Here is a 26094-nt window from a genome sequence, read left to right as displayed (position 1 = left end):
AAAAAAATACTAATATTTCTTTTCCAAATTTCCCAACAGTTTTAGTTTTCATCTCTCCCCTTTTAGACTGTGAGCCCACTGTTGGGTAGGGACTGTCTCTATATGTTGCCAACTTGGACTTCCCAAGCGCTTAGTACAGTGCTCTTCACACAGTAAGCGATCAATAAATACGATTGATGATGATGATCTCTCAACCAGTCTAGTGTGTGTTTTACAAGCTCTGTGTGTCCTACCATTTTAGGGGGCTATGTCCTTCTTCCTTTTCTGTCTCTACATAACAATCGTACAGTTCTTTCAGGTGCAATAGCAGCTCCTCCAAGTTCTCTCCAGTTAGTGCGGATAAGGGGATGACTTTCCGCTCTACTTGAGCCTGAAGGAGGGAAAAATTAGCCTTAGACTGAGGGAGATCGATCTTATTTCCAATGATGGCATGCGGTCTCTTTGACAAGCCTTCTTCGTATTTTTCTAGTTCATATTTTAAGTCCTCGAGCTGTGTCCATGGCTCTGAAGTGGAAAGGTCCACCACAAACAACAGAAAACGGCAGCGCTCAATGTGTCGTAGGAAAGCAAGCCCCAGGCCTCTGTTCTGATGAGATCCTCTTATAATACCAGGAATGTCAGCGACTACGGTAATAAAATGACAAAAGCAGTGAGCTTTGATCTGTGAACATGGTGGGTGTCTGAAGATCACACAATTCTGCTTGTCAAGGCTCAGAAAACCTCTCCAAGAAAAGTGGTAATGATCTACAAAGCAAGTTTCCCCGGAAAAAAACAAAATTCTAGATTTTACTGGGCCTCCAATTTATTACTTGACCCCAGAGCTTCAGTTAACAAGTAATCTACTGGGAAAACGCTTTGCGACATCTGTACGAAAAGCACCACAATTTTTGTGTCTTGCACAATGACTAAGGAGCAAACAGCTTTCTATACACTAGATAAGATTCTTTTACTAATAAAATTATCTTAAAGCACCGTACAAATAAATGGTGCTATGTAAATCTCATGAACTGCATATTCCCACTTACTGTTGCCTCACTTAGAAAATAAACTTTCAGTTGGTTAAGCAACACGGGAAAAAGACATTTTGAAACACCCCAGGATTTTAAATTACGTTATCCATGTTACTGATACCAACGATACCGGGGCCAAAACAGGCAAAGTGAAGGGGAGAAATAAAAAGAATTGGAGTGGGTGCCAGATCAGGCTTTGGAAAATTTACCTGCCAATTGTTGATAGTCCTCATAGTGAACAATCCCAACATGGGGATTTAGGGTGGTAAATGGGTAGGAAGCAACGGCAGGCTGCGCGTTGGAAATCGCTCGTAGAAGTGACGACTTCCCGGCATTGGGGAATCCCACCTGGAAAATAAATTATTAATATTATTATTAATGTTGCCGTTGACGATAACAATAATAATAATTGGTATCGTGAAGCCCTTACTATGTGCTAGATACAAGTCAATCGGGTCGGATACAGTTCTTGTCCCACATGGGGCTCACGGTCTAAGTAGGAAGGAGAACGGGGATTGAATACCCTTATTATGGACGCGGGAACTGAGGCCCTGAGAAGCTAGGTAATACAACAGGCAAGTGGCCAAGTGGGATCGAAATCCAGGCCCTCTGATTCCCAGGCCCCTGCTCCTTCCACCAGGCCATGCCGCTTTTCAGTGAAACGTTTAAAATAATAATAATAATAAGAGCATTTGTTAAGCGCTTACTATGTGCAAAGCACTGTTCTAAGCGCTGGGGGGGATACAATGCGATCAAGTTGTCCCAAGTGGGGCTCACAGTCTTAATCCCCATTTTTACAGATGAGGTAACTGAGGCTCAGAGAAGTTAAGTGACTTGCCCAAGGTCACACAGCAGACTTGTGGTGGAGCCGGGATTCGAACCCATGACCTCTGACTCCAAAGCCCAGGCTCTTGCCAATGAAAGCCCGTTTTCCGAAAGTTCTTCCCCATCCTGAGTTGTGGAAAACTCCTCTGGCTCAAGGGAAGCATTTGCAAGTGTGGGAAATGTTTTCTCCATAAAAACTGCCTATTAGTATTGAGTTGGAAAACCAAGTAGTCAGAGACTGCCTGAATAATCAAATTCCTTTGGCCCACTGAAGTCAACAGGTTATTTCACACTACTCTGCTTTCCTTTTTGCATCGGTGAGGCAATTTTTGAAGGGTGAGCTCCCCAGGGGACAAGAGAGGCGAGAGAAGTGGGTACTTACCATCCCCGCATGAGCCATGGTCTTGAGCTCCAGGTAAAGGACTCTCGCCTGACCCGGCTGCCCCAGGGTGCGCGTCAGTGGCGCTCGGTTGTCGTTAGCCAGAAAGAAACGGTTGCCCTTTCCTCCAAGTCCTCCAAAAGCTGCAACGTATTCCTCCCCTGCCTGAGAAAGATCAGCTACAATTTCATTATCCTCCTTAACCAGGGTACCCTGAGGAACCTGAAAAATAAGAAAAGTACAGCGCTTTCAGATCTACATTCTATGTATGGCTGAGTTTCTTCCCAAACACCTAAAAGTAAGTGCTTAGAAATGAGAAGCCTTCCTTATTGTCTTCAAAGCATCCTCTGCTAATACTGCTAGGGACGTATATATGTTCGTATATATGTATGTTTGTACATATTTATGACTATCTATTTATTTTACCTGTACATATCTATTCTATTTTATTTTGTTGGTATGTTTGGTTTCGTTCTCTGTCTCCCCCTTTTAGACTGTGAACCCACTGTTGGGCAGGGACTGTCTCTATATGTCGCCAACTTGTACTTCCCAAGCGCTTAGTACAGTGCTCTGCACACAGTAAGCGCTCAATAAATACGATTGATGATGATGATGAGCTAGATGGTTCACTGCTCCGGCCTACTCATGGTATTTATTTTGTTCTTATGTTCTACTATCGCAGTTTCACTGATTGAGTTTCATGGTCCGTTTCAATCAATGGCATTTTTTTCAGCAGAGCATCACTGCATGAGCAAAACCAATGTTTTACTAGGTCAGGTCAATAGTCTGTCTTTGATGGTAGCAACAGGGTGTGTGGAGGATTCCTTCGATGGGGGCAGACCACTGTGGGGAGCTAAAAAGGAGGAAGACAAAAATCCCACGAATTAGGACTTATTTTAATTTTTGATAGGCTTAAACATGCCTGTGATCTCAAATTCCAAATTGCAGTACAGTATTACAAAGGCTCTTTTCATCACTGGCTTTATCCTACATGCCTTTATTTAAAATCTGGGCACTCAAGCATTGGAGAAGCAAGGGAACAATGTTCAGTAACAGAAAGCACACAGACTAGCCTCAGGACTTTCTTCTATCAAGAGGATTGTTGATATCTGTTAAATACCTGTCCTCTCTCCTACTTCGACTGTGAGCCCCAAGTGGACTTATATCTGCCCCAGGGTTTTATACAGTGCTTGGCAGGTATTAAGCACTGAATGTTATTATCATGGTTGCTGTTGATAATAATAACAATAACAATAATAATAATGATGGCATTTATTAATGTGCAAAGCACTGTTCTAAGCGCTGGGGAGGTTACAAGGTGATCACATTGTCCCACGGGGGGCTCAAGGTCTTAATCCCCATTTTACAGATGAGGTAACAGGCACAGAGAAGTTAAGTGACTTGCCCAAAGTCACACAGCTGACAATTTGGTGGAGCACCCCAGAATTTTAAATTACGTTATCCATGTTACTGATACCAACGATACCGGGGCCAAAACAGGCAAAGTGAAGGGGAGAAATAAAAAGAATTGGAGTGGGTGCCAGATCAAGCTTTGGAAAAGCAGAAGTGGAGGAAGTGAATGAGAATGATCTAAAGCTGCGAGTTGGTGGTGTGCAAGTATTAAGAATATATGTTAAACCTGTGTGAGGGAGGGTCTGTGTCTGAGCTGATCTTCTTAATCTTACATCTACCTAAGCTATTATCATGTACAAAGTGCTTAATGAATACCGTCATTATCAATACTAGTACACTAAAAATACTTCCATAAAATAGGACAGGAAGGTTTATTAAATTTCCTTTAAACTGGCGGCTTAATTTCCTTCAGGTCTGGAAGGTTTCCTTTAGGCTGTCAAGGGGAAGTTAGTTCCCATGCCTTCAGGCGGACTGGATGGTTGCTTATCCTATTGTAAACTCTCCAGATTCCACATCCTCCTATTTTGGTCCTCTGGAGTGTTTAATCACCTCTAGTCAACTTTTCTTTCTTATGGATTTTAGAAGCAAAATCAAATGTTTATCCTATAGCATATGACTGCCACCTATGGAGTCCAAAATGACAGAACTGAATTTAGTTAAATTCACTGAGGACTCAAGGCCACCAAGTAGCAAAGCTAGGAAAAAAAAAAAATGGACCCTTGTTTCATTTTGAAGGAGGAGGTGGATGTAAAGGGGGTAGGGGTTTGATGGGGGGAGAGGGGTGCTGAGGACTGGGATGAATTGGTTTACACTAAACTCATAGGCCAGAAAATCACCAGCTGGAGTAAAACTCAAGTCTAATCAGAGACCTGGGATGGTCAAATCTCAGAATTAGTCAGTCAGTCGGTTGTATTTATTTACTGTACTAAGTGCTTGGGAGAGTGCAATATAGCAGACACATACCCTGCCCACAACAAGCTTATAGTCTGTGAGGGCCTACACCTCGGTTGCCCCTATAGAGTGAGCACCTCTGGCAAAGGCCAAACTGCAGCTTGTTCACCAACTCATGTAGTTCCCAGGAAGCTTCAAGAGAATGCACAATTTGTGGGTCTTTGCCAGCCAGATGATGGCTCTGGGCCAAATTTCCCTCCTTGCTACACCACAGTCTCGCTTATCCTGGATCATCGCTCACCATCACCTCCACCACCACAAACCCAAATCCCACCAGCCGAATGTCACGCTGGAGAAAGCGGAGGAAGAAAGGTACAAACCGGTACTCTTAGGAGCACTCCTCAACCACTCAGCCATTTATCTTGCAATTCTTCAACTTCTGATGACAACGTTTTGGCCACCCCTGTTCTAATCAATTTTTCTAGCCCAAATATCTGAAAAGGAATTACATTTTGGAACAAGTTTGCACAATCTTTGCCTTATTCGATAAGGTTTTATACCTGTAGTCACTTACCTTAATGTAGAGGCAATCCCCATTGCGCCCATAACTGTTCTTGCTTCCCCCACCTTCTCCGTCAAATCCTCGATACGCTGAAAGGACTGAGGCCAAGGATTTGACTTCACTGTCAACTAAAAAGCAAAAGGAATAATTTTAAACTTCTTTCAAATAAAGTGCGAAAATAGCTTGATCTAATTAATATATGATCTACTTCATAAAACTACAAAACAGAAAAAAGTACACCTACTGATACACAGAAGAAACGCATGGATAATCATTTTAAGTTCCTTGAAGGCAGCAGGGATTTTATCTATTTTCTGTACTGTACGCTCAAGTGCTTAAGCAGCCTCAGTGGAAAGAGCCCGGGCTTGGGAGCCAGAGGTCATGGGTTCAAATCCCGGCTCCGCCCCTTGTCAGCTTGGTGACTTTGGGAAAGTCACTTAACTTCGCTGTGCCTCAGTTCCCTCATCTGTAAAATTGGGATTAAGACTGTGAGCCCCACTTGGGATAACCTGATCACCTTGTATCCTCCCCAGTGCTTAGAACAGTGCTTTGCACATAGTAAGCGCCATCATCATTATTATTACTCTGCTCTGCAAATAGTAAGTGCTCAATAAATCAAATTCAAATAGAAGTTACCAAACCAGTAACAAAATTTAACAAGGAGATATTTTTCTGCTTCTCCTTCAGATAATTCATTGCCATTAGGAAGATAAGATGTAGTCTTATGAATTTGGCTCCTACTCCTTTGGAATTAATAATTCAGACTGGTTTTTCTGTACATTATTACAGAAGACTTAGGGTAGAAACCAAACCCAGGAAACGGCTGCTGCGGGGAACAAGCAGGCGGCTCCAACGAGAGGAAAGGGAGGGCTGGAGGTGGGTTACAGAAAGATACGGCTTGAAGGGGAGAAGATAAATGAGAGAACAAATCAGTGGTGAGAAAATGTGGCAGAGGGGAGAAAAAGTAGGTCAGAACAGGGTGTCTGATAGGAATTTACAAACTTCAATCAGTCCCTGACCTCTCGGGAGAGGGGATCCCTGACTCTTTTCCCCTCCGTTGCCTGGGTGTTCTCCCTCTCACTCTCTTTCTCATTTTATTTTATTGTTTGATTTGAAGTACACATTTCTCCTCTGCCGGAATCTGAACAAGGAAAAAATCTGGGGCACCGACGAGGCGTGCAATTGACTTTGACTCTATTTGCAAATATTTTTATGTCTGATTTCCCCCTTTAAAATAATACGCTCCTTGTGGGCAAGGAATGTATCATTTCTTTATTATGTACTTCCCACGCACTGAGAGGAGTGGGTACACAATAAACACCACTACTACTGTTACTGTAGTTTCTTCTTTCATCCTCCTCTGCAAATCTTTGTTCAGGGAAATTTAGAGGCTCTGACCACTGCTTCTTGGATATTATACTATGCCCCACTTGTTTTTAAAAACGTACGGCTGCCCCCAAAATAAAATCAATACAGATAAACTCTGTTTCTGATTCTACTGGGATTCCACATGTTGGAGCACAAAAACATCGAAAGAAGAGGTTGGTTACAGTTTTGCACTTGCAGGGCAGGCAGACAGGAAAAGGGAAAGGAGAAATAAGGGCCAGGCTAGTGACAACAGCTCCGTACTCTAAATATCATCAAGTCGTGGCCTAGTAGATAGAACACATAATCTGAGAGTCAGGAGGACCTGGGTTCTACTCCCGGCTCCGCCGCTTGCCTGCTGGGTGACCCTGGGCAAGTCACGTCATTGTGCCTCGGTTACCTCATCTGTAAAATGCGGATTAAGACTGTGCACCTCATGTGAGATAGGGGCTGTGTCCCACCTGATTAGCATGTATCTACCTCAGTGCTTAGCACACAGTCAGCGCTTAACAAATGCCATCCACATTCTGATGATTAATTAAGTCACCGCTGCCTGAGGGAGGGCACTGGCAAAGCTGACTCTGTTGGGGAAGGGAGGGGAGGACGAGGTTCGGGGAAAGAGTGAGGACCAGGTTCTGGCAGATTGTGAAAACCGGGAACATGATGACACATCAGAAGGAAAGACTTTGAGTGCCCGTGGTGGAATGAATTACTAAGTCGCGATTAAGGGTTTCATATCAATATAAATATAAAAAACTACAAATAACTTGAGTAAAAAGTAACTGTCTGGCAAGTCATTTCTTCTCACCAGGTCCTGGAAGAAAACCCAGATTCGGGAGATGGGAATGACAAAACAAAGGATTGCTCCAACAAGTAACATATCACAAAAACCCATCTTACCTTTCAGAATAACATGCCCTCCATCTCCTCCATTTCCACCGTCAGGACCTCCGAACTCTTTCCTGGGTTCGCTATGAAAGCACGTAATACCGCTGCCGCCTCTTCCTCCGGCCACACACACTCTTCGATGATCCACAAAGTGCCGTTTCTGAAAAGCAGAATCGACTTTATTCGATCTGTGTCACTAGTCAGTTTCCTAAATAAGCCTATAAAATATTCCAATTACACCTACACATAAAATTGTAAACAAATACATATATAATTCTAAATAGGATTATTTAATTGCTACAGACTTTCGGAATAAAGGTGTTTTTTTCCCCATACAAACTTGCTTCCGTAATCAAGACCTAAACCAAGAATGTTCCAAAGACAATAGAAAATTAGGTATTCTGTTCTGAAAACCTACTTTAACCAGTAATTCAACTTTCAAGAAGCAAATGGCTTAACAAATTAGGTGGGTAAATCATGACTGGAGGAAAACTGACAAACTTTAGAAGAACTGTGAGGTGGGCAAAGAGGGGCAGATGGAAGGAGTTGGGTTATGAGTTGGAACAGAATTTTTCTTTTACTTAGGGGGAACTGTCAGCCGCCCAAATATCCTTTCCTTCTGCCAGTCTCCCCTTCTTCTTCCCCTTCTACACTTATTGCTAGCACTTTCACATGCTACTGGTCCAGTGGGCAGCACAGCAGGCAAGAGAGTACGCAGGGCTCCTCAAAAACAAATCCAACGCATGTCTTGCCCTTGCTATGAATCTCTTCCTTCCTCCACCTCTGCCCAAACCCTAAGTCCTATATAACTCGGCAGCCCAATATTGGTCTGCTTTACTCACCCTAGTTGGGCAAGGAATCTTCGGGAATCTTCCCAAAGAAGATTCCCAAACTAACCGGCCCGCTCAGTGTGGCTGACACATCTAGGGATGAAATTTCACCTTCCAGCGCTTAGTACTGAGTGCTCTGTACTCAGTCAGCGCTTAATAAATACTTTTACTAAAATTACCACTACTCATCAATGGGTGCAAATAATCCCCTAGAAAATATTCCATAAATAAGCTTCTTATTTATGAAGAAGCTCAGTGTGGCTGACACACCTAGGGATGAAATTTCACCTTCCAGCGCTTAGTACTGAGTGCTCTGTACTCAGTCGGCACTTAATAGATACTTTTACTAAAATTACCACTACTCATCAATGGGTGCAAATAATCCCCTAGAAAATATTCCATAAATAAGCTTCTTTAGCTTAGCCAGTAAAGAATGGTAATAGTGATAGGACTTACTGAGCACCAAAGGTGCTGTACTACGCACTCGAGAAGTACAATGAATAGAGTGGAAGAATGATTCCTAAGGGCACAAAAAAAGAGAGGAAAGACTTTTTGACATGTCAGATTGCGTCCAACAAGAAGGAATGCCATTTTTAAAAAATGTAACACTTGCTATCTGACTAGAAGTTGAAAAATGATCATGGTACGAGTGAAGCCCTTTATCCTGCAGTGATTTTTTTCTAGAAAATACTACAAGAAGGAGACTAAATGGGGAGATAGTCAACTAAGAAATTAACAAAAGCAGTATAATCACAAGCAGATGTTGGTATCTTTCTAACAGTATAAAGCAATAAACAAATTTGGGTGATTAATCAATTTTTTAAATTTTTTTGAGCTCTTCCTGTGTGCAGAGCACTGTACTAAGCACTTGGGAGACTATAACAGAGTTGGTAGACATGTTCCCTGCCCACTATGAGTGTAGTCTAGAAGGAGAAACAGACAATAATATAAATATACAGATAGGTTCGTAAGCATTGTGGGGATGATGGTGGGGCGAATAAAGGGAGCAAATACAAGTGCGAGGGCGAGCGGGAGAAAATTAATTCATGTATATCCTAACATAAAAAAAGCAGCTCACAGGCCTGGGAGACAGAGAACCTAGGTTCTGATCCTGGATCTGCCACTTATCTGTTGTGTTACCTTGAGCAAGTCACTTAACTTCTCTGTGCCTCATTTATCATTTATTATCATTTATTATTTATTTTCAGCGCTTAGAACAGTGCTTTGCACATAGTAAGCACTTAATAAATGCCATCATTATCATTATTATTATTTTTCAGAAAGCCAGGTCTGTCCAAGTCCATCATGAGACCAGCCAGGGTTCTTGCCAGGCCCGATTTGCTCTGTCCGCTAAGATTTGCTCCTCTGATTCGCTTCTGCTTGTATATATGTTTGTACTGTATATATGTCTGTACATATTTATGCACATATTTATTATCTATTTATTTTACCTGTACATATCTATTCTATTTTATTTTGTTGGTATGTTTGGTTTTGTTCTCTGTCTCCCCCTTCTAGACTGTGAGCCCACTGTTGGGTAGGGACTGTCTCTAGATGTTGCCAACTTGTACTTCCCAAGCGCTTAGTACAGTGCTCTGCACACAGTAAGCACTCAATAAATACGATTGATTGATTGATTGGTTGATTATCTCACCGGTAAAGGCTGTGAGCCCCATGTGGGACTGGGGCTGTGCCCAGCATGACTACCTTGTATCTACTCCAGTGCTCAGTACAGTGTCTGGCACATAGTAAGCACTTAACAACATAAATGAAAATACATGCATTTTTAAGATACGTGGTAACTATTCTGTCCTACCATACAGCCAAAATGGACCTTTACTAAGAAACTCCCTTTCAAAATCCTCAATGCTTGCTCTCCCATTCAAATACAAGGAAAAAGAAAAATCAACAAACAGAAAACCTTTCTGAAGTTCTCCAAGTTTGCTTGGCTCTATCACAGGGAAAAACTGTGAACTGCAGCTGCTAATCAAGTTACCATTCCATGTATGTGGAAATTAAGAATTGACAGGATCTTTTCTGCAGATGTGGGCAGGAACCACATCCCTTTTCACATAATGGTTGTTTTTTTATTTGAAGATAAGGCCAAAAGCCTTTTGGAGATAAAAAAAATTCAGTTGAAAACTGTCTGGAAGTTTTCAAATAGCTAAAATTTATAAGTGAACAGTCTATTTAAAAATGGCATATTTAGTATCCAATCAAATAGAGATTTACCTATCTCGCTGTAGAAGTGAGTTGTAAATCATTTATTTGGGGGCCAAAAATATGCGGCACCTAAACCACATCATCATCATCAATCGCACTTACCGTCTGGGTGCCAGGCACTGTACTAGATACTTGGAACATGCGATAGAGACTGTGAGCCCGTTGTTGGGTAGGGACCGTCTCTATATGTTGCCAATGTGCACTTCCCAAGCGCTTAGTACAGTGCTCTGCACACAGTAAGGGCTCAATAAAAACGATTGATGATGATGATGCTAGTGTTTTTTTTTTTTATTTGAAGATAAGGCCAAAAAGCCTTTTGGAGATAAAAAAAAATTCAGTTGAAAACTGGAAGTTTTCAAATAGCTAAAATTTAAAAGTGAACAGTCTATTTAAAAATGACATATTTAGAATCCAATCAAATAGAGATTTACCTATCTCGCTGTCGAAGTGAGTTGTAACTCATTTATTTGGGGGCCAAAAATATGCGGCACCTAAACCACATCATCATCATCAATCGCACTTACCGTCTGGGTGCCAGGCACTATACTAGATACTTGGAACATGCGATGGAGACTGTGAGCCCTGTTGGATAGGGACTGTCTCTATATGTTGCCAACTTGGACTTCCCAAGCGCTTCGTACAGTGCTCTGCACAGAGTAAGCGCTCAATAAATACGACTGAATGAATGACTACTCTTCCACAACCTGTACTCTGCTCTCAGGTTGGGGGACTCCATGCTATCCTCGCTCCCTAATGTGAGGTGAGGGCAAATCAATCAATCAGTTGTATTTATTGAGCGCTTACTGTGTGCAGAGCACTGTACTAAGCGCTTGGGAAGTACAAGATGGCAACATATAGAGACAGTCCCTACCCAACAGTGGGCTCACGGTCTAAAAGGGCAAACGGGGGGCGAGTGCAGGATTCAGAAAAGGAAAGAGGGCACCTGGACGTGGGCAGAGGAGTAAGCGTGCGCAGCACAACTAGCATGTCTTCCTCCAACAAGCATGCCAAGTGTTGGCAATGGTCTTAGTACTTTCATTTTTATGCACTTTCTGAAAGGTTACATTACCCTTTCTTACTGATGCATTTCTACTCCTCACAAACGAGTCCTTTATATTTCTCAACATGAAGACTCGTAAAAATAGCCTATTACCTTGGGACAACATACCATTAGAGAAGTCATTCACTTCCCTAAATACAAAATGTGTCCATTGACTACAACCAGATTTTGCTATTTTAGGTATTATGTACATAGAACCTTTCCTCCAGAGCGATGCAAAGATTTTCATTGCTTTATTTTCAAAACGTGCGGCACACAAAGGGGATTATCTTGGTTTACAAAACACTAAGCGAAAGTACTCTGTTAAACAGATCAGGGAAAAATAAGGCAATTCACAGAAGTCAGAATACGCTGCTCTTTAAGGCTGAAGCAGTAGGCACTGGATTAACCACCAAATTTAAAAGCAATAACAGTTCTCCATACTTCAAAGAGCAAATAAATTTTGGTTTCTTGGGCTGTGTGGGTAGCCTAGAGTGAAGTAGTTCTTAAAACTGCACCGATTAATCTTTCTTCTTCAAATGATGGGAAAATTGCACTTGCTGTTTAGCCTTACCAATTTTTTTTCAGAAAGGTTTCGTTTTTGCTTAGGTCCTTGATGTTTTCCACATTTTGCACAGCTGGTGGAGAGAGGCCTCAGATGAGCAGAGCTGTCTGTTCCAACACTATACCTGAGCGGAGAATATACAGCAGGTCTCCACTGCCATAGGCCTTCCAATAACGCCCACTCTCTAGCTGAGATGAGTTTTGAAAGACGCATCGTCACCTAAAAAAAAAAAGGATTCGAAAATAGCTAGTTTAACTAAGGGGTCATCACTCTCTTCAATAACAATAGTGGTATTTGTTAAACGCTTACTACGTGCCAGGCACTACACTAAGCGCTGGGGTGGATACAAGCTTACAAGCTGGTGGATCCAGCGCTTAGAACAGTGCTCTGCACATAGTAAGCGCTTAACAAATGCCATTATTATTATTATTATTATTATTATTATTACAAGCAGATCGGGTCAGACACAGTCCTTGTCCCACATGGCGCTCACAATCTTAATCTCTTTTTAACTCTTCGAATGAGAGTTCAGTATCTGTTTCAGAATTGAGGGAAAAAAAGGATTTCTGTGAATGTGCATTCACATACATACAACACACGTATCCTGAATTACTGTGCAAAAGCATTTAAACACATTTGTTACTTCTAAAGATACAGGAATCAATTGAAATTTGTTCGCCCCATACTTGCATAGACAACTGTGCAGTAATAACTGGCATCCCTTCTAGACTGTGAGCCCGTTGTTGGGTAGGGACCGTCTCTATATGTCGCCAATTTGTAATAGTAATAATAATGATGGTATTTGTTAAATGCTCACTATGTGCAAAGCACTGTTCTAAGCGCCCATGTGGGGCTCACAGTCTTAATCCCCATTTTACAGATGAGGTAACTGAGGCACAGAGAAGTTAAGTGACTTGCCCAAAGTCACACAGTTGACAATTGGCGGAGCCAGGATTCGAACCCATGACCTTTGACTCCAAAGCCCGGGCTCTTTCCACTGAGCCATGCTACTTCTAAGCGCTGGGGAGGTTACAAGGTTGTCCCACGGAGGGTGCAGAGTCTTAATCCCATATTTTACAGATGAGGTCACTGAGGCACAGAGAAGTTAAGTGCCTTGCCCAAAGCCACACAGCTGACAATTGGGGGAGTCAAGATTGGAACCCATGACCTGACTCCAAAGCCTTTCCATAGAGCCACGCTGCTTCACATGGTAAGCACTTAACAAATCCGCTGTTGGGTGGGGACAAGTCCCAACGTGTACTTCCCAAGCGCTCAGTACAGTGCTCTACACACAGTAAGCGCTCAATAAATACAATTGAATGAGTAGGGACCATCTCTATATGTTGCCACCTTGTACTTCCCAAGCGCTTAGTACAGTGCTCTGCACACAGTAAGCGCTCAATAAATACGACTGAATGAATGAATGAATAGGGACCGTCTCTATATGTTGCCAACTTGTACTTCCCAAGCGCTCAGTACAGTGCTCTGCACACAGTAAGAGCTCAATAAATACGACTGAATGAATGGATAGGGACCATCTCTGTATGTTGCCAACTTGTCCTTCCCAAGCGCTCAGTACAGTGCTCTGCACACAGTAAGCACTCAATAAATACGATTGAATGAATGAATGAGGACCGTCTCTATATGTTGCCAACTTGTACTCCCCAAGCACTCAGTACAGTGCTCAATACGATTGAATGAATGAATGAATAGGGACCGTCTCTATATGTTGCCAACTTGTCCTTCCCAAGTGCTCAGTACAGTGCTCTGCACACAGTAAGCGCTCAATAAATACGATTGAATGAATGAATGGAGACGGTCCCTACCCAACAGCGGGCTCACAGTCTAGAAGGGGGAGGAAGAGAAGAAAACCAAACATACTAAAAAAATAAAATAAATAGAACAGATATGTACAAGTAAATAAAGCGCTCAATAAATACGATTGAATGACTGAATGGGGACCGTCTCTATATGTTGCCAACTTGTCCTTCCCAAGCGCTCAGTACAGTGCTCTGCACACAGTAAGCGCTCAATAAATATGATTGAATGAATGGGGACTGTCTCTACATGTTGCCAACTTGTACTTCCCAAGCGCTCAGTACAGTGCTCTGCACACAGTAAGCGCTCAATAAATATGATTGAATGAATGGGGACTGTCTCTACATGTTGCCAACTTGTACTTCCCAAGCGCTCAGTACAGTGCTCTGCACACAGTAAGCGCTCAATACGATTGAATGAATAGGGACCGTCTCTATATGTTGCCAACTTGTCCTTCCCAAGCGCTCAGTACAGTGCTCTGCACACAGTAAGCGTTCAATAAATACGAATAAATTAATGAATGAATAGGGACCATCTCTATATGTTGCCAACTTGTACTTCCCAAGCGCTCAGTACAGTGCTCCGCATACAGTAAGCGCTCAATAAATACGATTGAATGAATGAATGGAGACAGTCCCTACCCATCAGCGGGCTCACAGTCTAGAAGGGGGAGACAGAGAACAAAACCAAACATACTAACAAAATAAAATAAGTAGAATAGATATGTACAAGTAAAATAAATAAAACGCTCAATAAATACGATTGAATGACTGAATGGGGACCGTCTCTATATGCTGCCAACTTGTACTTCCCAAGCGCTCAGTACAGTGCTCTGCACACAGTAAGCGCTCAATAAATACAATTGAATGAATGAATAGGGACCGTCTCTATATGTTGCCAACTTGTCCTTCCCAAGCGCTTAGTACAGTGCTCTTCACACAGTAAGCGCTCAATAAATACGGTTGAATGAATGAATGAATAGGGACCGTCTCTATATGTTGCCAACTTGTACTTCCCAAGCGCTCAGTACAGTGCTCTGCACACAGTAAGCGCTCAATAAATACGATTGATTGATTTATTGAGCGCTTACGGTGTGCAGAGCACTGTACTAAGCTCTTGGGAAGTCCAAGTCGGCAACATCTAGAGACGGTCCCTACCCAACAGTGGGCTCACAGTCTAAAAGGGGGAGACAGAGAACAAAACCAAACACACTAACAAAATAACATAAATAGAATAGATATGTACAAGTAAAATAAAGTGCTCAATAAATGCGATTGAATGAATGGGGACCGTCTCTAGATGTTGCCAACTTGCCCTTCCCAAGCGCTCAGTCCAGTGCTCTGCACACCGTAAGCGCTCAATAAATACGACTGAATGAATGAATGAATAGGGGCCGTCTCTATATGTTACCATACTTCCCAAACGCATAGTACAGTGCTCTGCACACATTAAGCGCTCAATATGATTGATTGAATGAATGAATGAATGGGGACCGTCTCTAGATGTTGCCAACTTGTCCTTGCCAAGCGCTCAGTACAGTGCTCTGCACACAGTAAGCGCTCAATACGACTGAATGAATGAATGAATGGGGACCGTCTCTAGATGGTGCCAACCTGTCCTTGTCAAGCGCTCAGTACAGTGCTCTGCACACAGTAGGCGCTCAATAAATACGATCGAATGAATGAATAGGGACCGTCTCTATATGTTGCCACCTTGTCCTTCCCAAGCGCTCAGTACAGTGCTCAATACGGTTGAATGAATGAATGAGGACCGTCGCTATACGTTGCCGACTTAAACTTCCCAAGCGCTTAGTACAGTGCTCTGCACACAGTAAGCGCTCAATACGATTGAATGAATGAATGGGGACCCTCTATATGTTAGCAACTTGTTCTTGCCAAGCGCTCAGTACAGTGCTCTGCACACAGTAAGCACTCAATAAATACGATTGATTGATTGAATGAATGAATAGGGACCGTCTCTATATGTTTCCAACTTGTCCTTCCCAAGCGCTCAGTACAGTGCTCCGCACACAGTAAGCGCTCAATAAATACGATTGAATGAATGAATAGGGACTGTCTCTATGTGTTCCCAACTTGTCCTTCCCAAGCACTCAGTACAGTGCTCTGCACACAGTAAGCGCTCAATACGATTGAATGAATAGGGACTGTCTCTATAGGTTGCCAACTTATACTTCCCAAGCGCTCAGTACAGTGCTCAATACGATTGAATGAATGAATGAATAGGGACCGTCTCTCTATGTTGCCACCTTGTCCTTCCCAAGCGCTCAGTACAGTGCTCAATACGATTGAATGAACGAATGAATAGGGACCGTCTCTATATGTTGCCACCTTGTACTTCCCAAGCGCTTAGTACAGTGCTCTGCACACAGTAAGCGCTCAATACGATTGAATGAATGAATGGGGACCATCTCTATATGTTAGCAACTTGTCCTTGCCAAGCGCTCAGTACAGTGCCCTGCACACAGTAAGCGCTCAATAAATACGATTGAATGAATGAATGAATAGGGACCGTCCCTCTATGTTGCCACCTTGTCCTTCCCAAGCGCTCAGTACAGTGCTCTGCACACAGTAAGCGCTCAATACAACTGAATGAATGAATGAATAGGGACCGTCTCTATATGTTGCCAACTTGTCCTTCCCAAGCGCTCAGTACAGTGCTCTGCACACAGTAAGCGCTCAATAAATACGATTGAATGAATGAATGAATAGGGACCGTCCCTCTATGTTGCCACCTTGTCCTTCCCAAGCGCTCAGTACAGTGCTCTGCACACAGTAAGCGCTCAATACGATTGAATGAATGAATAGGGACCGTCTCCATGTTGCCAACTTGTCCTTCCCAAGCGCTCAGTACAGTGCTCTGCACACAGTAAGCGCTCAATACGACTGAATGAATGAATGGGGGCCATCTCTATATGTTAGCAACTTGTCCTTGCCGAGCGCTCAGTACAGTGCTCTGCACACAGTAAGCGCTCAATAAATACGATTGATTGATTGAATGAATGAATAAGGACCGTCTCTATATGTTGCCAACTTGTCCTTCCCAAGCGCTCAGTACAGTGCTCTGCACACAGTAAGCGCTCAATAAATACGACTGAATGAATGAATGGGGACCGTCTCTCTCTGTTGCCAACTTGTCCTTCCCAAGCGCTCAGTACAGTGCTCTGCACACAGTAAGCGCTCAATAAATACGACTGAATGAATGAATGGGGACCGTCTCTAGATGTTGCCAACTTGTCCTTCCCAAGCGCTCAGTACAGTGCTCTGCACACAGTAAGCGCTCAATACGACTGAATGAATGAATGAATAGGGACCGTCTCTATATGTTGCCAACTTGTCCTTGCCAAGCGCTCAGTACAGTGCTCTGCACACAGTAAGCGCTCAATAAATACGATTGAATGAATGAATGAATAGGGACCGTCCCTCTATGTTGCCACCTTGTCCTTCCCGAGCGCTCAGTACAGTGCTCCGCACACAGTAAGCGCTCAATAAATAGGACTGAATGAACGCAACGCCATCATCTTCTTTTTCCTCCCCTGACGAGGCCACTTACCCTCCCCGCCCCAGCAGGAGCGCGGCCACTTCCGGGGGGCACGGAACGTGCTCACGCAACGTGCCCACGCAAAACGTGCCCACGCAACGTGCTTACGTCGTGCCATCCCCCCAACGGCCTCCGGCACGTCGCGTCGCCGCTGGTCACGTGCTGAGCCTCTTCTGCCCTGTCAGGGATGGGGCGGCCAGGCCCGCATAGTTGTGACTAGAGAAAGCCTTTCGGACAGCGGGGAAAGGCCAACCAAATAATCAATCAATCAATCAATCGTATTTATTGAACGCTTACCGTGTGCAGAGCACTGGACTAAGCGCTTGGGAAGTCCAAGTTGGCAACATCTAGAGACAGTCCCTACCCAACAGTGGGCTCACAGTCTAAAAGGGGGGAGACTGAGAACAAAACCAAACATACTAACAAAATAAAATGAATAGAATAGATATGTACAAGTAAAATAAATGAATAGAGTAATCAATCAGTCGTATTTATTGAGCGCTTACTGTGTGCAGAGCACTGGACGAAGCGCTTGGGAAGTCCAAGTTGGCAACATCTAGAGCCAGTCCCTACCCGACAGTGGGCTCACAGTCTAAAAGGGGGAGACGGAGAACAAAACCAAACATACTAACAAAATAAAATAGATATGTACAAGTAAAATAAATAAATGGAGTAATCAATCAATCATTTATTGAGCGCTTACTGTGTGCAGAGCACTGTACTAAACGCTTGGGAAGTACAGGTTGGCAACATGTAGAGACAGTCCCTACCCAAAAGTGGGCTCACAGTCTAGAAGGGGGAGACAGAGAACAAAACCAAACATACTAACAAAATAAAATAGAATAGATATGTACAAGTAAAATGAATGGAGTAATCAATCGTATTTATTGAGCGCTTACTGTGTGCAGAGCACTGGACTAAGCGCTTGGGAAGTCCAAGTTGGCAACATCTAGAGACAGTCCCTACCCAACAGCGGGCTCACAGTCTAGAAGGGGGAGACAGGCAACAAAACCAAACATACTAACAATATAAAATAAATAGAATAGATATGTACAAGTAAAATAAATAAATGAATAAATAATCAATCATTTATTGAGCGCTTACTGTGTGCAGAGCACTGTACTAAGCGCTTGGGAACTACAGGTTGGCAACACGTAGAGACAGTCCCTACCCAACAGCGGGCTCACAGTCTAGAAGGGGGAGACAGGCAACAAAACCAAACATACTAACAAAATCAATAGAATAGATATGTACAAGTAAAATAAATAGATATCGAAAAGTAGGGTGCAGAATAGGTTAATCGGTGTAAATCGGCCGCAGGGTTCGAGTTACTATGTTTTGTTTTGTCCTCCGTCTCCCCCTTCTATCAATCAGTGGTATTGATTGATTGATTGCAGAGCACTGTACTAAGCACTTGGGAAGTACACTGCACACAGTAAGCGCTCAATAAATATGATTGATTGATTCATTGATTGCAGAGCACTGTACTAAGCGCTTGGGAAGTACAAGTTGGCAACATCTAGAGACAGTCCCTACCCAACAGTGGGCACACAGTCTAGAAGGGGGAGACAGACAACAAAACCAAACATACTAACAAAATAAAATAAATAGAAATAATAATATTAATAATATAATAATAATAATATATCATCATATTGTTATCAAACAGTAGGGTGCAGAATAGGTTAATCGGTGTAAATCGGCCGCAGGGTTCGAGTTGCTATGTTTTGTTTTGTCGTCCGTCTCCCCCTTCTATCAATCAATAGTATTTATTGAGCACTTACTGTGTGCAGAGCACTGTACTAAGCGCTTGGGAAGTCCAAGTTGGCAACATAGAGAGACGGTCCCTACCCAACAGTGGGCTCACAGTCTAGACGGGGGAGACAGAGAACAAAACCAAACATACTAACAAAATAAAATGAATAGATATGTACAAGTAAAATAAATAAATGGAGTAATAAATATGTACAAACACATATACATATATACAGGTGCTGTGGGGAAGGGAAGGAGGTAAGATGGGGGGATGGAGAGGGGGACGAGGGGGAGAGGAAGGAAGGGGCTCAGTCTGGGAAGGCCTCAGATAATTGTGGCTAGAGAAAGCCTTCTGGACAGTGGGGAAAGGCCAACCAAATAATAATATTAATTATATAATAATAATATATCATCATATTTTTATCAAAAAGTAGGGTGCAGAATAGGTTAATCGGTGTAAATCGGCCACAGGGTTCGAGTTACTATGTTTTGTTTTGTCGTCCGGCTCCCCCTTCTAGACTGTGAACCCGCTGTTGGGTAGGGACTGTCTCTAGATGTTACCAACTTGTACTTCCCAAGCGCTTAGTACAGTGCCCTGCACACAGTAAGCGCTCAAATACGATTGAATGATTGAATAAATACGATTAAATGAAAAAAAAAAAGAGAAAATGAGTACCCAAGGTGGTGACGCAGATAGGAAAAATGACTCGAAGACATGAGTTCAGATAGAGCAGTAAAGAAGGAAAGTGGCTACCTGCCCGTTCACCTACCGAGAGAGGTATTTATTGCTCAATAAATACGACTGAATGAATTATCGGATATGACCTGACAGACTGTAAAGAATGGTATCTATCCTAAATAAAATTATTAAAATATCCGTTTACAAAAAAGTTAACAATTGGTAATTTTTAGAAGAACCAGTTTATTAATAGATGACATCAAAAGCTTAGAGAAACTGAATTTATACACCAAATTCAAATCTGATTGAAAAAATTAACAACTGATAAAGATGCTTATTGAAAAATGCACCGTACTCACGACAGAGACTATCTGGATTTAGTCAGTAAATAGGAATGTAATGATGGCTATAAAATTTTAAATAAACTGAAATTACTTTCCCGCTTTTTACAATACAGAATGGATGCCCTATATTCAAATCTGTAGATATAAAAAATCTGACAAAATCAGTGGCTCATTTAACCTTCAACTATATGGGCAGTTTAATATTTCCTTTAAGAGCCAAGGAAGTCTTTTCCACTGCAGAAACTTTAATAATAATAATGGCTTCTGAAATTAGTTTCTGATGATATCTGTAGTATTTCAAAGTCATTTCATCTAAAGACACTTATTGGTGCAACATCAAACCAAAATGTGAAGATCTTCGAATGCCAAACATAATTTTGTCAGCACTTCAGAAACTTGTGGTTATAATTTTTTAAATGCATGTCTTGCAGGTCAGATAATAAGAGAGAGGAGTGGGCATCTTTTTTTAAAGCCCTCAAACTGCTTCTTTACTGGTCTTCTCAAAAGTCTTTCATTGTAAAAAAAAAAAAGTACCATCAACACACACTACGATCAATTCATTTTTAGCCTAAGCCTTTTCCAAACATTCAATATTACAGAACAGAAGATGCGATACAATTAATGAAAAAGTCAGAATTGCTGGCATCACTTTCCCCCCACATTAATACAGAAAAATGGACAACACATTAAATAAACATTTTGTTATTAACAATTAGAAATATTAACACCAAAAATCATGTATAAATTAGGAAATAAATGTACAAACTATTTTCCAAAGTGCTCTTTCAAATATATATACACAACATTCAAGAAATTCTTAATGTAAGACATTTCAGATTGAAGTAACGTTGGTGGTATTTTTTCAATGTTGCTCATTTCTCTCAAAAGTATTGTTTCAGCACTTTAAAAAACCACATAAAAGCATAGTTCTGGGTGGGCATGGACCAATATAAATTGCATTCTCCTGGCTACCTTCAACTTTTAGTGTAGTTGATGGAAATTTCTTACATCAATCTCTCAGTTGAACTATTACTTGGTTGTGACTAAGTGGTCAGGGAAGAATAGAGAGAAAAATTTAAATGGAAGCGATAAATGTACCAAAATTCAACTCCTCTGTTTTTTCAACTGTTTCTCCTAAGGAGGAGAAAACATAAACGTTCATCCCAAGAGTGGCATCTATTTTTCAGGCTGCTCTTAATCTTTAAAATATACAGGAACATGGCAGTTTAAAAGGAAAGAGTGGTTCCACTCCAGTAAAGGCATATGCAAGGGTACAATCTGTTATTCACATGTATATTACTGAGGACATTTTTTCAAATTTTACTTTTCCCTAGTCTTTTTAGTAAATTAACTTTGGACAGTTCTATCATCCAAATAAAAGTTGATCCTCGATCATCATGCATTCATTCATGTAATACCATCCCTATTCCTTTGATAAATTCTCATAAAGTAATTATTTTGCCTTTATGAAGCCTGCTGGCTTTTAAATAGAGATTAAATTGTTAGGGATTTCAAAGGATCTAAGATCCTATTTTTTGTAATCGCTGGAAGACATGATTACATGGTGGCAAGGAAGAGATCAGGAATCTTTATTTTTTAACAATGCACTGAAGTCCTGCTTTTAAAAATTCTACCTAAATTTCTCCAAATAGTATTTCCACAGATTACCCTTTTTAAAATAGGTATTTGTGGGTTTGCGGTTGAAAATGAACAGGAAAATATTCTTTGGCGGAAAAGAATTGGATAACAACCCTATCAAATTCCTAAAGGAAAATGAAAACCACGTTAGGCAGATGGTATGATGAAACTAGCAATATATACTTGCTGGAAGATTTGAACTAAAGGACTCTGGAAAAATTAAATATAAAAAATTAGCAGCCAACCTACTGCTTAGAAAATTTGCCATTCCTTCCCAAATGATGCTGCGTATTTTGGACTGGCTTATTAAAAACTAAAATATGGCCAGAAATGTGGGTCAGGTAAACATGGCATGAGGCAGTGTTAATTTCTAGCATTCTGATCCAGCCTGGTTGGGTTTCGTTTTGGGTTTCTGTGTTATTTTTCTTTCTGTGTGATCATCTTGGTTCACCTGGACCATTACAAAGTTCCTTTCTAGATTCATATTGTTCAAATACAGTCACTGATTCCTCTTTACCTTTTAACAAACAAAGAGCTGTTTACAAACCGAGTCAGAATACAACAAAGGCAATTAGCAAGCCTTGGAAACTTCTCTTCATAATATCTCCAAGAAATGACATGTGATTTTTCCTTTTTATCTTGTAGCACAGAAAATGCTCTGGAAGCTGCCACATAAAAAGACCAACTGCACTGCATCCAGTTAGACAAGGATTCATACCCTCCAACAGGATAAACTGCAGAGAGAAATTCGGCTTAAGATCTTTCTGAATGGGTTGATGGACTTCAGAATATACTAGATGCTTCCAGAACTGGGCACGTGAAACTCTGAAATGATCCCTAAAGCTATTTAGAAACATCAAGAATGGGGAGGGGGGGGAAAAGTCTGCATTGTATCAACATACAATACTATACACAGCACCAAATATATCAAACCATTAAAGCATTGTCTTGTTACCAGTAGTGCACTGCTTCATATCCAGCATGAAATGAACACTGTTCACATACAGACGCTGCTTTGTGCTAAGGGATAACCAACATATTACAATTAATCAAAACCGCCTGTACATCCAGTTCGAAAGACGGACATACTACTGAAATGAACTCGACGAAGAAGCTTGTTCTTTATTGCTGGTAGTTTCCATATTGGCCCTAGAAAAGAATAAGGTCAGGTTTTAAGAGAATAATGTTATCGATTTGAAACAAAGAATACGTAAAGGGAAGGGGGGAAAGAACTTTTATGCAATCTGGGGTGGGGGGCAGAGATACACTGCTATCGTTCTCAAGTGGACTGTTTCATTTAGAACAAGGATAAATTTCTTTTTCCTCTCGAGGGAAGGCTGCGCAAAAGGAAATGGCCAGGACTCCTACGATGCCAAAAGAAATGGAAAAAAAAAAATCAGACAACGTGCCTGTTCGTAACCATAAGGCCTCTGTTGTTGGGCAGATGGTCCTGTCTGAGATGCTCTGTAACTTCCATATTGTTGCCCCTGTCCCTGTTGGTAGCTGGAATACTGTGAGGAAGCTCCCTGGGCAGGACCTGAGGAGAAAATCATGAAACGCGTGAACTCCACCCTCGATTTTATGAATCCTATTACGACATTTCCTTCTGAATGTATAAAACATCCCAATCAATCAATCCATTGAAAGTACTTCATTCATTCATTCATTCAATGGTATTTATTGAGCGCTTACTGTGTGCAGAGCACTGTACTAAGCGCTTGGGAAATACAAGTCAGCAACATATGGATATGGTCCCTACCCAACAATGGACTAACAGTCTAGAAGGGGGAGACAGACAACAAAACAAAACATGTAGACAGGTGTCAAAATCGTCAGAACAAATAGAATACCACTTGCCTGCTGTGTGACCTTGGGTGAGTCACTTCAGTTCCGTGCCTCAGTTTCCTCATCTACAAAATGGGAGTTAAATACCCGTTCTTCCTCCCTCAGACTCTAAGTCCAATATGAGACAGGGAATGTGTCTGATCTGATTATCTTTTATCTATCCCAGCACTTGGCAACTACCAAGCACTTAAATACTAAAATCATTATGATTAGGATTTACATGAAGCTATCTGAAGCCTTCCTTTTAGAAAACCAGCTAGGATATTTTACAGTTTCACAAAAAAAAAAAAACAACAAAAAAAAAAACTTCATTACAGGTCTACTGTGTGAAGAACACTGTACCAGGAGCTTGGGAGAGAACAACGGAATTAGAAAACCCAGCCCCTGCCCTCAAGAAGCTTTACAGTCTAGTAGGGGTGACAGTCAAGATGGGGACGGGGAAGGGTCTAAGAGATAAGCAGGGGGGCAGGGATTGACTCTATTGTTGAATTGTACTTTCCAAGCGCTTAGTACAGTGCTCTGCACATGGTAAGCGCTCAATAAACACGACTGAATGAGTGAAGGAATGAATACGTATAAATAAGTAGACCGTAAGTTCTTTGTGAAGAGGGCACGTGGCTACCAACTGTATTGGACTGTACTTTTCCAAGCACTCAGTACAGTGCTCTACTCACGGAAAACCCTCAGTAAGTACCACTGATTGACAGACCGACAAGGTACGGCCAAGAGTGCCTACATACCCTGCGGTCACTTAGAAGGCTTAGGTGGTGTAGAAGAACTGAGCCATGGTGGCTGATGTGAGATACTAGATGGGAAGACTCGAGATTGCTCAGGGAGCTCTTACTTCACAATGTTTGGCGGCACAGAACACATAAGAGAAGAATAAAGGGGATTTGAAGGACAAAAGTGCCTGGGTGCTGGTAAAGGCAGGAAGAGCAAGTTCCCCAGAGTCACGATATCAAGACTGCGTAAGTCACTCCCCAAGCACCCTCCTTCCCTGAATGGAATTACTAGGTTTTATAGGGGTACTTCCAGACTCAATTCCTGGCTTCTTTGGTTGGCAGCAGACCTTTGAGAACAGCTTATCCTCTTAGATCCTTAAAAAATCATGTGTTTAAAAAAATGTCAGTGGGGGAAATTAAATGCTCATGTGGATAATATCCTAATTACTTTACTAAGCAATAAGACATACTAATGAATGATAACAATAATCACGGTATTTGTTAAGTGCTCACTATGTGTCAAGACTGTTCTAAGCCTCTGGGTAGATACAAGGTTAATCAGGTTGGTTGCGGTCCCTGTCTCACATGGAACTCGCCGACTAAGTAGGAGTGTAAACTGACCTCCAATTTACAGATGAGGAAACTGAGGCACAGAGAAGTGTCTTGCTCAAGGTCACAAAGCACGCAAGTGGCAGAACTGGGATCAGAACCCAGGTCCTCTGATGCCCAGGCCCGTGCTCTTTCCACTTGGCCACATTGCTTCTAAGGCATACTTCGTTATCACTAAACTAGCAGAGTAACCCATCGATTGAAATGTCTAATACAGCTGTAAATTTCAGAAATTACAGTTATACCAGTCAATCAATCGTATTTATCGAGGGCTTGCTCTGTGCAGAGCACTGTACTAAATGCTTGGTAGAGTACAATATAACAGAGTTAATAGACACGTTCCCTGCCCACAACAAGCTTACAACCTAATGGGGGACAGAATACTGATAAAAATGAATGAATTACAGATATATACAAAAGTGCTGTGGGGTTGAAGGAGGGGTGAATAAGGGGGCAATTTCAAGTGCAAGGGTGACACAAAAGGGGAGTTATATAGCTGTAATACAGCATGTATAACGTGAATAATAAAAGAAAAGGAAAAAGGAGGTTTCGGTGTCGCAACTGGACCACTTTGAGGGGAGGGAGGATCTGATTATAAATGGAAGATATGCCAATGAGGCTTCCTCACCATATCCTTGTTGTTGTCCTGGGTAGCTTTGTTGATTTGGGTATTGTTGTTGCGAATACGTTTGCTGTTGTGCAGCTCCCTGTTGGTATCCTGCCTGTTGCTGGCTATATTGGGAATTTCCTAGAAAGAAGAAGATGGATAAAGCCCATTTCAGGTCATGCAGTGGACTAACCTGAGATACTAACCAAAAACTTAAAGATGCTTCTGAAACAGGGAAACGCATCTCTAATATACCGAGAAGCTTCAGTTAGCACCCTTAACTGGTTCCATGGAAACAGAGTATTAAGCAACAGAATGGTGAATGAAGTATAGTGTCTCCAATGAAATAATGTTAAGTTCATTAATAGAGTCCCAAGATCCAAAAAATTTCCCAAAACAATATACTTGAAGAGTGATGACACACACAATACAGTTGACATTACCTATTATGTTCCATGATCAAATAGCAACGTGATATGTTCCATGATCAAATAGCAACATGAGTACAGTGCTTTGCACATAGTAAGCG

The 26094-nt window shown here is 41.8% G+C and overlaps 2 protein-coding genes across 2 annotated transcripts in view; both read right to left on the bottom strand.

Moving 5' to 3' along the window:
- Positions 1-128: 128 nt before the first annotated feature.
- MTG2 (mitochondrial ribosome associated GTPase 2) lies at positions 129-17390 on the bottom strand. The gene is made up of 7 exons (XM_038750448.1): positions 17379-17390; positions 12000-12209; positions 7346-7493; positions 5093-5208; positions 2218-2436; positions 1220-1358; positions 129-624 (listed from the first exon to the last, which is right to left on the bottom strand). The coding sequence occupies exons 2-7, from the start codon at positions 12201-12203 to the stop codon at positions 230-232; spliced, it is 1221 nt and encodes a 406-aa protein (XP_038606376.1). The 5' UTR covers positions 12204-12209; positions 17379-17390; the 3' UTR covers positions 129-229.
- A 2649-nt stretch (positions 17391-20039) lies between these two features.
- The window catches only part of SS18L1 (SS18L1 subunit of BAF chromatin remodeling complex), a 45387-nt gene continuing 39332 nt past the window's right edge, over positions 20040-26094 (bottom strand). Inside the window, exons 9-11 of the mRNA XM_038750437.1 lie at positions 25587-25706; positions 23192-23319; positions 20040-22931 (exon numbers count right to left, since the gene is read on the bottom strand). Of these exons, the coding sequence (XP_038606365.1) occupies positions 22905-22931; positions 23192-23319; positions 25587-25706 (275 nt within the window). The 3' untranslated portion in view covers positions 20040-22904. The remainder of the gene's footprint in view (positions 22932-23191; positions 23320-25586; positions 25707-26094) is intronic.

Source organism: Tachyglossus aculeatus, chromosome 8 (assembly GCF_015852505.1).
Source record: "Tachyglossus aculeatus isolate mTacAcu1 chromosome 8, mTacAcu1.pri, whole genome shotgun sequence".
Classification (NCBI taxonomy): domain Eukaryota; kingdom Metazoa; phylum Chordata; class Mammalia; order Monotremata; family Tachyglossidae; genus Tachyglossus; species Tachyglossus aculeatus.
Note: the sequence above shows the minus strand (reverse complement) of the source record. Positions and strands in the feature narration are given on the sequence as shown.

Excerpts from the sequence above, each read along its gene's own strand:
- MTG2 (XM_038750448.1), bottom strand. The coding sequence starts at position 12,203 with ATGCGTCTTTCAAAACTCATCTCAGCTAGAGAGTGGGCGTTATTGGAA. Across the intron at positions 2,437-5,092 it reads GGGATTGCCTCTACATTAAG|GTTCCTCAGGGTACCCTGGT; the intron begins GTAAGTGACTAC and ends CTTATTTTTCAG. Across the intron at positions 1,359-2,217 it reads CCATGGCTCATGCGGGGATG|GTGGGATTCCCCAATGCCGG; the intron begins GTAAGTACCCAC and ends TTTATTTTCCAG.